Source organism: Cetorhinus maximus, chromosome 3 (assembly GCF_964194155.1).
Source record: "Cetorhinus maximus chromosome 3, sCetMax3.hap1.1, whole genome shotgun sequence".
In the NCBI taxonomy this organism is placed as follows: domain Eukaryota; kingdom Metazoa; phylum Chordata; class Chondrichthyes; order Lamniformes; family Cetorhinidae; genus Cetorhinus; species Cetorhinus maximus.
Genome location: NC_135881.1, coordinates 65,667,462 through 65,681,238, shown reverse-complemented (window position 1 = coordinate 65,681,238; position 13,777 = coordinate 65,667,462). Strand labels below are relative to the sequence as shown.

Genomic DNA, 13,777 nt, shown 5'->3' with positions numbered 1-13,777 from the left:
GAACAACCTCTCTAGCACCGAAAATTAACTTTTCTTTCAGTTTTTAATTATTGCTGGGGATTTAGTAAAAGTAGCTTTTTTTAGTTTTTCTGTTTCTTTTGCACCCCCCCACCCCCCGCCCCCCCTCTCCCTCTCTTAAGCTGAATCATCCTTTCCCTTTCTTTTGTTTTCTATAGCTGATTTGACAGTGAATTCAAAAACCTAACTGATACCTCCTGGTTCACACCCTGTGCTGCTCAATAACGATTCTTCAGTCTGTTGGCTAAGGTGATACATTGTTGCTTGCCCATTTCACATAGGTCCCAGATGTCCTGGAGAGGGTGCGGTGTTGTCTGCATCTTTGCCTGACAGCAACTTGACTTCCAAAACCCATAGAAAGTCCACAGGCAAGTGTGAATCTAATGAATATCGCTAGTCACACCAAAATCCAGCTCAGTGGATAGGTGTTAGTTCATCTGAATGTTCATAGGCTTTACTGATCTTTCTTAATTCTGAAATTTTATCCATTACGGGATGATTGAGGTAATCTGTGATCCTTTCATTTCAGTGACCAGACTGGAATAAATCTCTTTATCAATTGGTAGAAAAATATTTACAGAGCATTCATCATCATGCAAGCCAACAACATTCATTTGTGGCACTAGATGACCCCATGATATTATTAATAGAGAAAAATAAAATTCTCTATCTCTTCCTGTAATGACTTCTCTGCTCATTGCCCACTTCCCAATTCTTTTTGTCTGTTTGTCTTCAGTCTTTTTTTGTTTCATTGAAGCCTGTAACCCAGAGTACATTGTCTATGCCCTTGTTTCCCTCACTGCCTCCTTCAAGTGATAGTCAACACGGAGGAGAACCAATTCATCAATTAAGGAATTGGGAAGGTGTTTGATGTTGATCAGCAGGCAGTTTCCTTGACATTATTTGACCTGTAGTGATGAGATGTGCTGTTAATGCTGAGGACCCCCAGTGCTACACACACCTGACTGTACACCACGATGCCTGTATCTCTGATGGGTCAGTCTACCAGTGGGACAGAACATATCCAAGAATTAGAATGGAGGAGTTTGAGATGTTGACTGACAAATGATTCTGTGAATGCAACAATGATAGGCTGTTGCTTAAGTACATTATGGGATATTTCTTCCAACTTAGGCTCCAATTCTTAGATTGTTAGAATCCTGCTCTCTTCCCTTAGCCTGTATTTTTCTTTGTTTAATGATTATCCAGTTTTTCCGAGAGATAAAATGACATCTGATTCCACCACTCTCTGTGTCAAAGCAGTCTATACTCTAGCAGCCTGTTGTATAAAGAAATTTCTCCTAACCTCTTTCCTCACATCCTTAAATTGATGACTTTTCTCCCTGATTCCCCAACCAAAGGAAATAGTCAGTAACTAATGCCCCTATCAGGCAATTAGTCATAGTCCATGAGGAACGATAGGCATCTCTCTCTGTTAGAGACAAATGGTTATATGGCTTGAGGGGCACTCCACATCAAGCATGGGGCAAGGCAAGGAGGGCGACCTCCATGAACTACCACAGCCAGCACCATTGCCATCATACTCTACCTTACTCTAGCCATCTGGCCATCTGAGCTAACTGACCCCGTTCCTCTATCAAATTCCTTACAATTTTCAAAACTTCACTTCTTTTCTCTTATAGCCTATGGACGGGATTTCCATTCCGGTTTTGGGACCCTAACATCACAGTCACTTCAGGAAACCTGCACTGTGCCAGCAACACTGCAGTTTCAATATGGAAAGCAGTTAATTGGCCTAGAATCACATTTGCTGTTCAATTTAAAGGGCAGGCAGCAGTCACTGCTGAGGCTGCCATCCATCCAAAGAATGGAAGAAGGGGCAGAGGTGAGAAAGGAGGCCCTCTGTACCAGGGCAGCCTGTTTTTAAGACACCTCACTGGAGGTGCTGCTGGAGGTGGCGACTGAACGCAGAAATATCTTGTCTCCCACCAGTGGCAGCAGAAAGCCAGCAAGTCTCACCAAGGGGTATGGCTGGAGGTGACTCATAAGGTCAGCAGCAGAGGAGTGGTCAGGAGGAATTGGGTGCTGTGCATTTAGTGTTCCAATGACCTTCTCAGATCTGAAAAGGTGAGTCCAAAGGTAAACCCAGATGGCATGTCTCCTGGTCACTGTTGTAATATACCTTTAAGGGATAGCAGCCTGCCATCACTAGGGGGTAAGTGTGTCATGTGATCCAGTCTTAGTTTCACTTTGGCCTGTGAACAGAACACAGCACACACAGTCCTGCTGCTGAGGTCTTCAAGCTTTCTACCTTCATATTAAATGTTTTCATGTGCCTAATCTAAATAGGTGAACCCACAATGTGTTTACCCAGTTCCTTATGAGTGATTGGCACTTTTATATCATTATAAAAGTGTTTTGGTGGTGTTCAGCAGTGGTTAAACAGCATAGCAGCAAGATACCACATAGTGAATAGCCCTATATCACGCTATGTGGCATGAGACGACTCTCAATGTTTTGGTCAGACCACAACCAAGCAACAGTGTTAGAGAATGTTGAAATCACAGCTGCACAGAAAAGCTTTGAAGACACAGTGCTGGGATAGTGCTCAAATAAAGAGCGATGAGAATACAGCACAGAGCCTGTCAATTCCGTGAGTGGGACAGCGCATCAGACGACCGGCAGTGGGTTAGCTCAGCCGGGAAAGGTGAGTGACCAGGGTGTCGGCTGGATTGATAGTGAGCGAGGAAGAGTTAAAAAAAAACAAATCCGTCATAAAAATCGGGCCAGGGAAGGTTGTGATTATAACAGATGTCTTCAGGGATTGCTGAAAAATAAATTGAATAAAACAAGGAGGAAGGTAAAAGGGAGGTGGTGACTGAGCGCAGAAATGTCTACAAAGTTCCCCGTTTGAATTGGGATGCAACTGACTGACTATCCAAATCCAAAGTGTTTCAATAGCATACAGAGTTATGGTTTCTTGATTCAGGTGTGCCTGAGCCAGACAAACTAGCCATAAAAATTCACCTAACAATTGGAAATGAAGGCCTAAGCAGGTTGAACATGTCAGAATTAACAGCAGAAGAGCTAAAGGATCCCCAAAAGAAATGGACCGGAAGACCGGTTCAGCATCAAGTTAAACTTCCAATTTCACCGACTAGAGTTCATGTCATTTCGGCAACAGTCTACAGAATCTATGGACCACTTCATCAGCATATTCAGAGATAAGGGTACATACTGTGATTTTTCAGATGCAGAACAAGCAGACAGAATTGTTGAGTTGGTGATCACATTCACACCCATGGAAGCACTCCAGCAAGACCTGTTAGACAAGACTAAAACGTATAGCATTGAAGAGCTAGTCAAGGATGAATGTAATTATAAAGTGACTCTTGCAGGTCGATGAAGCTTACAGGTCCTAAGCACAATGCCGATTGTTGACGTACTTACTAGAACACCCAAACCTAGCAAGACATGTGGAAGATATGGCTTCCTGCGTGCACCACACAGCTTTCCAGCAATTTTGCAAGGCATGTGGTAGAAAGGGCCATTGGCAGTGGCAGTGCACTGGAGCAAAGGCTGATGCAGCTACAAAGAGCTGTGCATTGAGCCAAACAGACTGTACACAATGGGTACCTTCAAGCAATAAGAATGGCCATCCGGTATCCCGTCAGAAACATGTACATGAGGTGATTGACAAATCAGAAAATGACGATGATGCACACAATGAGACGAAGAGCATTGAATATGTTTCACACCGTCAATCTCATGGAAAACATACATACTGTCACCACTTTCCGAAATGTTTGCCAACATTTGAATGATCTGTCCTAAGAAAGCTGGTAACTACTTGTTATTGGCCAAGATTGACACAGGGGTACGTACTAACATACTACCTCTGCAAATTCTAAAAGACATGTATCCACAGACATGGAAGGCCATGGCAAAACCTACTACTGCACAACTTATGGCATACAAATGGTTCACTAATTCCATGTGCAGGATCTGTAGCCCTGGAATGCAAGTATAATCAATCTTCTTGGGTGTCATGGATGTTCTACATTGTGGAAACTAAAGGCCCAGCGATTGTAGGTCTACCGGCATATAGGGACCTCACACTAGTAACAATCCATGGAATCAATCAGACCTAACATCGAAATATCCAGAATGTTTTGACAAAATTGGCAGTTTCAAGGGAGCTGTGATGTTACGCTTGCTAGAGAATGCAAGTCCTTCAATTGATCTGGTACATTTTTGCTCAGCGCAAATGCCAGCAGCTACAAGAAGAATTGGTGAAAGATTCCGAACTACAGAAATAGTGGAAAACCATCATCGAAGGATGGCCTGATTCAATTCAGCATGTCCACGAACACGTGAGACCATTTTGGCCTCATCAGGATGAGCTAGGCATCTCCCAGGGCGTAATTCTTAAAGGCAGGCAGGTCATTATATCAGAACCTTTGCGGCCTGATATCCTTCAACAATTTCATCATTCTTTTATGGGCATAGATCGGATGAGAGAACTCGCAAGAGAGACAGTCTATTGGGCGGGTATAAAGAATAACATTGAAGTAGCCATCAAGAAGTGTGAAACATGCCAAGAGCACAAGCCAAGTCACCACAAAGAACCATTGATTCCACGTGAAGTTCCTCCCGTCCTTGGTCCAAAATCACATCTGACCTCTTTCATGTCCATGGCACTGACTTCATCATTATCATTGACTACTTCACCAAGTACACCATTATTCAACAATTGCATAATACGTCAATCACAACTGTCACATACACTCTAAGTGCTATTTTCAGTTTATTTGGTGTGCCTAGAGAGGTCATTACAGATAACGGTTCACTATTTATTGGTAAGCCATTTCAGGATATGTGTGGGAAGTGGAATATTGATCGCACTACTTGTTCTCCTCATTACTGTAGATCTAACGGCCTAGTGGAATGAACTATACGCACAGTGAAATCCCTAGTTCTCAAATGTAGACAGACCGAGCAAGATCTACACATTGCAATTTTACATCTGAGAGCGACACCTTTAAGAGCAACTATTCCATCACTGGCAGAGCTCAGGTTCGGCAGACCAGTACGTGACAATTTACCTACTCTTACCCATTCTACTCTCTCAGAAACTAGCAAGCAACTTTTAAAACTGCAAGAGAAGATGACCAACATGCAAGGTAAAAATGCAGGTACAGAATTGCCAAGTTTACAGTTGGGACACCAAGTTTGCACCCAGGATCCCACAGAGGACACATGGCAACCAGCTGAGGTAACAACGACTTGCTTGGAACAAAGGTCCTATGAAGTCATTACACACAAAGGCGCAATGGTGAGGTGTAACCAAGGACAAATCAGATCCATTCCCACACCTCAACCACCGTGCAATCCTACTGCATCAAGGACAAGATCCCAAATGCAACCAGGATCAACATCGAAGAATAACAATCACCAGACCACTGTGAGCAATTAAAGGAACCTCCAGGCAAGGTTACCATCACAAGATCTGCACATACCAGCAGATTACCTCTTGTAAATAGTTATACTTCTTTGGAAGGGGGGGAAAGTATCTTTAAACAGAAAGGGGGATGTTGTAATGTGCTCTTAAGGAATAGCAGCATGCTATTCACGAGTCATGTGTCATGTGATCCAGCCTCAGTTTCACTTTGGTCTGTGAACATAACACAGCACGCACAGCTCTGCTGCTGAGGTTTTAATGCTCTCTATCTTTATACAAATGTTCTCATGAGCCTCGTCTAAAAAAATGATCCACAACGTGTTTACCCAATCCCTTATGAGGGATTGGTGCCTTTATATCATTATAAAAACACGAAGGTCACCAGTCACTAGTGTGCACAAGAAAGGGGCAACCTGAGGGTGCATAGAGTTCTCCTGAACATGAGAGAGATGTGTGCTCTGCAGCCTTGATGACCCATAAGCAGAAGTCAAAACCCTAGTGCTGGTAGATAGGAGTATAGACTGCAGCAGTGTTTATGATTGAAAAACTGCAAGTGATGAGGGAGAGAGGCATTTACCTAACGGCATCTCTTTTCACCTTGCAGGCCAAATGGGAGTTGAACACCAGGGAGTACTAGAGGGCATGCCTGGACAGTGGAGTGCCCCAGTTGGCATCACTGACATACTTTGAGGAGCTGGCCCTTGACTTGGCCAGAGTGTCAAGACACAGGGATGTTAGGGTTGGAGAGGCAAGTGTCCGCTGCAGACAGGGTGAAAACATTTCAACATCTCCAAGTTCAGGAGATGCACAGCAATGTTTCCCATTCATTGAGGTATCAAAGCATGAGCTATCATCTAATTACTTTTAGCAGCGTGAACATCTGTTGACTGTGCCGATCTCACATCACAATCAGTTCTTAAGTCTCTCAGAGGGGCAGCCACATAGAGAGGCAGGAACCCACGTAGCACAAACAAGTTCCCGAGGTGTGATGAGGATGAAAACGCCTCAGGATATGCACTGTCACATCTTTCCTGTGCACCCTCCACCAGTGCACATGCTTTCACCTTGGTGTATCCTCGTGTTATCAAAGGAGGTGACGCAGGGTGAAGTGCAGGAGGATATGGTGGAGGGGGTTGCGGGGGGAGGTGCGGTTGGTGATGGTGCAGAGTTAGCTGTGGCCAGTCCCCCTCAGAGGATGAAGGACAGGCACAGCCCTGCTCAGCAGAGTGGAAATGCAATGCCTCAGGAGTCTTCAGGAGGGACCAGCGTGAGATGCATGTTCCTATGTAAGAATTACCTGAAACACAGCAGAGTCATGGGTTGAGAATGGACAGTCTATCCATCCCACAACTTCCACAATGCCTCAATGCTTTAAGTGCATGAGAGGCTCCATTGAGGGAGTGACAAACCTCATGGAGAGCCATATGTGGCATCACTCAGAGAGAATGCAGGAACAGCACACTGACATGCATGGAATGCATGCCACAGTCTGTAGCATTGGCCAGTCAATGGTCCAAAGAAGCATGGAGTGGATGCCAACTGTGCCTCAGCGGGTGGCTCTCTCTTCCGACCAAAGGCACCATGAAAGGGCTGAGCGGTGAGACAGTTGATGAGGAGGCCACCCCTCAGGGGGCTCCAGCACTGTCACCTGCCTTCATGGCCCTCTGATGGGTGAAGCATCTGTAGAGCTATGCCCTATGACAGAGGCTGCCCCTGCAGTGATGTCAGTGCAGCAGCCTTTGGAACTGCCCTCCCCCAGTACCTCCACAATAAGGCTGAGTGCCATGTGCATCTCAGGCACAGACAGGCACTAGTGAGCAGTCTGCCTCTGCCTCCACCTCATCCTCAGCCACAGAGAGAGGACCTTGTATGGGGTGCTGTGAGCGCAGGCCACCATATTGGTAATGTCACTTTGGGCATCACTTGGGTGTGTCTGTTGTAAGGGATATCACATTGTACTTTGATAAAGCACTGGGCATGTTATTGCACTAAAGGAGACTTATGCATCTTCATTTCATCATGGCAGGGAATGTCATGAGTCCTCGGATACCCCTCAATGAGGATACACAAGTCAGTGACCATTTGCCAAACAGGTGCAGTCTTCTGATGCCCTGACATGTCCAGGTAGCTCCAGCTTTGATGGTGGACCCTCTGATGAGGGACTTGCCTTCATTGCCTTCCTGTCCCTCATTCCTGACTCCTGTGCCCCTGTTGCCCAGGGAACTGCCTCTGCTCCTGGAGATGCTGCTCTTCATCACTAGTCAACCCTTTCTTGGGGTAACCTAATCCCAATTCCTTTTATGTCCTCCTTTCCTTTCTACTGGAATGTGTAGTCTTTCTGAGCACCTGACCCCTAATCTGTGAAGCCTTAAACACTACCCCCATCAAAGTCACCCACTCCCCAAAATGCCCTTGTCAACAGTGAGGAGAAATGACAGATAATTGTCTAGATTTCTGTGTAACTCTTACCTGTGATTGAGGGCCTTTTCTAACCTATCCCTCTTTGATGGAGTCTTTTGCTGCTACCCCACCATGCTGAGTGCCTTTCCACATTGTTTACGTCTCCTCCTCCCTGTCATGGTTCAGTCCCTGTCTGCATCCTGTCTTTCAGAATGAAATATCAAGACTGGCCCTTAACAAGCTGACAATCTCACTACGTGGCTTAACTGACCAGTTAGGTAATGTCGAATGGGTTGGCTCTTTTAAAGTTGTAGCGCAGCGGCTGTGGCAAAGGGCGGTGCGTCCCGCAAGGCGTCGAAGCAGTCGCTGACTAAAGTCACCAAGAAGTCGCCCAAGAAGCGGAGAAAATCTCGCAAGCAGAGCTATTCCACTTACATGTACAAGGTCCTGACCCAGGTCCACCCTTCCACCAGAATCTCCTCCAAGGCCAGGAGTGTTATGAATTCCTTCACTGTCGACATTTTCGAACGCATCACCTCCGAGGCTTCGCTCCTCATTCACTACAACAAGCACCACACCATCTCGGCCAGGGAGATCCAGAGCGCTGGCCGCCTTATGCTGCCAGGAGACCTGGCTAAACGTGCCATCTCCGAAGGCACGAAAGTGGCCACCAAATACACCAACTCCATTTAGAGCAACCATTCTAAAGCTTAAACTTGGAACGTGCTGGTTCCATGTTGGGAAACTGGCATGCCAACATGAGGGGTGGGTTTAAACTCCTGCCCACCATTGTTCCTTCACTCAATTAAAGGTCCCGCCCTTACCTTTATTTATAAAATCCAAAATGTTGTTGGTCATCTTGTGGCTTCCCTAATTGCACTCAAACTTTCAGAGTATTTTAACCTCTAGGTGTCACCTTTCATCTACACTCTTCAGTTCCTTTCCTTGTCTTTTTCTGCCAGAAGTATCTCTTTACACATCCACATTAAATTGCACCTTCTCCACGTTCTCCCATTCTGCTACCCAGATCCGTCTGTACTGCAGTATTTTGCAATCACTCTCCATTTAAATATTCTTGAGTCATGAAATCATGAAGTTACTGCCACTCCTCCTTGGCAGCTTCTCAGCAATCCTGGTAATCTATTGGCAGACAAGTTCCTGAACAGCACTTACACTCTGCAGCCCACTATCAACACTGCTATCCACAGCCATGACGGCAGCAAGCTGAGCTTGTATGGCTTCAGTTTGAGCTTCTGCTCCAGCACTCAGGCATTGGGTGGAAATTGTCTGTGCTGCAATGGAAACTGTGACATCAGCTTTCCGATGCTCCATCATGGTTGGGTTCACAACCAGGTTGATGGAGTTTGCCACCACTTCCACATTGGAAAGGATGGGGTCCAAGCTCTGTGCCAAGGTGATGTCGGGCTCCTCCATGCTCCTTGACATTGCATGCAGGCTTTCTGGCAGACCTGCCAATGCACCAAACATTTCATTGTGTAGACGCATCAGCCTTCTTCTCTAGCCCATCCCATCGAGAGGTACTGGGGGATGAGTTCCCTGCAGCAGAACTTGTGTGACCTTACACTTTGGCAAACTGTGCCACCCTTGCCCTTTCCCCAGCTGCAGACCACTTAAACCTGATCACTTGCAATGTACAGATGTCACTACTAATCCATCCTCTAAGATACGCACAGTGTCGGTGTCTGGGTTGGTGGCTGCGAGTGTGAAATCCAAGTGACAGTTTTTCTTCATCATCATCATTCTCTTCTTGCTGTTATTCCACTGGATTGTAGTTTGGAGGGAGGTGGGGTTATAAGTAAGAGATGCGTGCTTACATCACCAACCGCTTCGAAATCAGAGGAGATTGTAGGGTGAGGAGAAAGTGGATGCGCTAGGGAATTAAGGATAATGATATCCGCATAACTAATGTTTTTAGCCCTGTCGCAAGCTCCGGCCTCAGCAAGGGCCATTTCAATAATAGCGAGCACAGTCTCCTTCCTGGGAAAGGAAGGTAATGTTGGGCTCCTCCATAGAACATGCAGGCATCTCTCTCCACCTCCATTTAGTCCCTGATGCTTTCTGTTGTGTACCACCATCTTCTGTAAGAGAGGGAAGTGTGTTAATGAGTGCCATGATTGGTGATGGGGCTGTCATGGTTGAATAGCTGGCAGTGTGTGTGTAAGCCTTGAGGTGTGGTTCTGAGGCCTGCAGCAGTGCTGAGTATCTGAGAGTGAGGTGAAGCACATGTATGTTATGTATGAATCCTGAATTATAGAGAAGGCTGGTACAGTGCCAAAATGGCTCTTATCAAAGTTATAAATACATGCTATCTGCAGCCATTGACATGGTTCAGTTCACCTCCTCCCCCAGTACCTCTCCATTGACTGCATTCTCCTGGTACTCCCAAGGATCTTTTCTTGGATACCCGCAATTTTTTTTACCTACATGTTCCGCCTCAGCAACATCATCTGGAAACACAGCATCCAGTTCCACCTGTATGCTGATAACATCCAATTCTGCCTCACTGCCACCTTTCTTGACTCCTCCGTTTCCCTGAGCTGTCAGACAGCTTGTCCATTATCCAGTACTAGATGAGCAGCAATTTCCTCTGGTTAAATTGGGAAGACTGAATCCATTGTCTTCAGTCCCGTCACAAACTCTGTTCTCTAACCACAGGCTCCACCTCTTTTTAGATAATTTGTACATGAACAATACCAGCATCCTGGTTAAATTAAATAGTGAAACATGTAAATTGAAAATATTTATTTAATCTCCACACAAAAAAGGACACACTGTACATTAAACATGGCAACAATATAATATTGGCAATTATTTTGAAAAGGTTGGAAGGACCAACTTTCTGTTTTATAAATTTGCAGTATTCAAGATCAAAGTAAACATCAATGTACAATGTGACATTTATTGCTATTTCACATCTGTCAACATCAGGGAAATGTTCAGAATGAAATTTCTGATCGTTAAAGAAATTGGGAGAAGATTTCTCTAGTTGGTATATGAATAAGGATGGGCACCTTATGCACATTATCAATTAATAATTCTGTACATGTTTATTTAAAAGCATTTGAATAACCACTTAATTAAAAGACAGCTGACATTTACTGCACCATTATTATTGACAGTCATTTCAATTTTTGCAGCTTGCAAAAAAACATGGGCAGGATTATTTGCTGCTACATAAACTGTGTTCATTGTTATCTTAATTGGTAAAGACACTCTGCAGTGTGGAACTGATCAGGTTGGACACAAGTTCAATGCCCAATCTCTGCTAAATTAGCCAATCCCAGACTGGGCAATGGTACCAATGTTACAACTGAACTCTCTCGTTAGGTCAGTATGTAAATGCACGATGCAAAACTGTGTCATAGAGACCACAGTGTCCCAGATTTAATCCTGACTTTTGTGCTTCTGAGTTTGATGAAGAATCACCATTCAGTAAGGTGGTAACCATGCATCTGTAACAGCAGGATTAGCACCTTCAATAGAGGGTGAGATAAAATGGGGATGGGTGGGAAAGAGTATGTAATATGAATACCGTTTGTAACAATTTTAGTTTAAACCTTGGGCAGATAGAAATCTTTCAGGTCATTTTGCTAAAGCATAGTGACAATCAGCTAAGGTTCCCATTGGGAGGGCAAATGTAAGGCAATGATACATGACAACGCTTCCCAGTCATTAATTTAGTAACACATTAGAACAGAACACAACTAATTGCCGTTTTAACATAGCGGTAAAATTCATAAGGTAAAATCTTGACCTTTTAAAACTTTTAAAAAGACACAAACAATCCCCATTGTCCAATGGTACATTCAATGTCTGTGTTGATGAAAGTCCCAGCTTTGACGCCAGTCTACGCTGAGCTTGCAGTTCTTGCTGGTACAGGAGTAGAGGGACGTTACAATTGGCCATAGCACCTCTTGGTTAAGAAAAGGAAAAATCAGTTACGATTCTCCCTGCAGAGTGTCATTTGAAGACTCCTACTGGAGTGTGCATGCTGAGTATGGACAAGGTGATGTACAACTAAGATGGTCCCCACAGTCAATGGGCCAGATGGATGAGATATCAATGGGAGAATACCTCTGTGGAACTGTATCCCAGTGAGGATAGTCAACGTCCCAGAAGGGGAGGAGGAAGTGATGGAAAATGAAGCAGAATAAGTCTCAAATGTCTATATTCACAATCTGGCACCAACACTATAGTAATACCTTTAACCGTTCTACAAATGTAATTATAATGAACACTGAGCCAAGTTAGCAGTCACATTAGTACAGCATATATATTAATTATAGGGGCTATTCACAATTCCTTTGTTCACACCAAGTCTTCTCTAGTTTCCAACAGGTGCTTTTAGAATACTAGCCCATTATGGTCCTTGGTCCCTCGATCTCCAAGTCTGAAAGCTAAAATATGCATTGCCAGAGTAACAGAGGGTGACCACGAAAGCGAAAATCTGTCAAAGGAAAGAAAATACACACTTTAATTCACTTCATCCTATTAAAATACACTGATTTTGACAGACATCTTGATATTCCTGGGAATTCTGCAGCAAGTAACTCACCTCGTGACTCCCCAAAGCCTGTGCACCATCTACAAGACACAAGTCAGCAGTGTGATGGAATACTTGCCTGGATGATAGCAACTCCAACAACATTTAAGAAGCTCAACACCATCCAGGGCAAAGCAGCCCACTTGATTGGCACCCCATCACCACCTTAAACATTCACTGCATCAGTGGTGGAGGGACAGTGGCAGCTGTGTGTACCATCTACAAGATACACTGCAGCAATTCACCAAGACTCCTTCGACAGCAGCTTCCAAACCCACAACCCTCCCAGCACCTGCAAGTTCCCCTCCAAGTCACACACCATCCTGACTTGGAATTATATTGCCATTCTTTCATGGCCGGCTGGTCAAAATCCTGGAACTCCCTAATAGCACCATGAGCCTACCTACACCAGATGAACTGACGCAGTTCAAGAAAGCTGCACACCACCACCTTCCCAAGGGCAATTACATATGAACAACAAATGCTGGCCTTACTAGCTTCCCACAAAACAATAGTACAAAATTAAAGCATGACAAATGAGGGACGTAAAACACTACAAAAAATGAACTAAAATGCTAAAACGTGGCAAGTCTGGCTCAACAGTGCCAATTGTTATATGCATGTTCCCAGCACACAGTCACCCTCAGTTTTGAAAGGCAATAGCTTAATTTGTACTGAAGCACTCTGTACCTCAACTTCATTGCATTCCACGCCTAACATTCTAATCTCAGGCCTGTTTCATTGAACTAGCCCACCAGTGGCAGCTCCACCAATTTGCAAGTGCGGGTGTGAAGGCAGGATGGGCAAGTAGATGAACCCATCCACTGAATGCTCCTAATTTTTGTTCTTTTCCTCACTAAACTTTTTCTCTACTCTCCTGAAAGCATTGACCCACGCAGGGTATCGCCTTGTGAGTGCCAACACCTTTCTTTACAATCGTACAATGTTCTAGCACATTGTAGAAGTGACCGTTTTTCACCATTAATCCAGGCTGTGAATAGCGCAGATTATTCACCATGGGAGACATCGCAGGCAAATCAGAGTCTCTCTTTACCTGACATCTGCACATGTTCAACTTCCAGCTGGACTCAATGGCTAACTACTAGCAGAAGATATCCTGCTGACTTTTCCTTCCCTAGTTAAATTTTTCAAATTTATTTTTGGGATGTGAGTCACACTGTTTGGTGGTATTTATTGCCCAACCCTGATTGTCCTAAGGCTTTAAGAGACAATAAGGTCAATTGTAGCATCACAAAATCCGATCCAACTCAGATCAGATAACTAACTCAGTGCATAGAAACAGGAATAGACCATTCAATTCCTTGAGCCTCAATTAAATCATGACTGATCTATATCTCAAACCCATTTACACA

General features: G+C 44.5%; 1 protein-coding gene across 1 annotated transcript in view; it reads right to left on the bottom strand.

Moving 5' to 3' along the window:
* Positions 1–12,086: 12,086 nt before the first annotated feature.
* LOC144678696 (CKLF-like MARVEL transmembrane domain-containing protein 8) overlaps positions 12,087–13,777 on the bottom strand; it is a 47,477-nt gene continuing 45,786 nt past the window's right edge. The window contains exon 4 of the mRNA XM_078538498.1: positions 12,087–12,308. Within this exon, the coding sequence (XP_078394624.1) occupies positions 12,222–12,308 (87 nt within the window). The 3' untranslated portion in view covers positions 12,087–12,221. The remainder of the gene's footprint in view (positions 12,309–13,777) is intronic.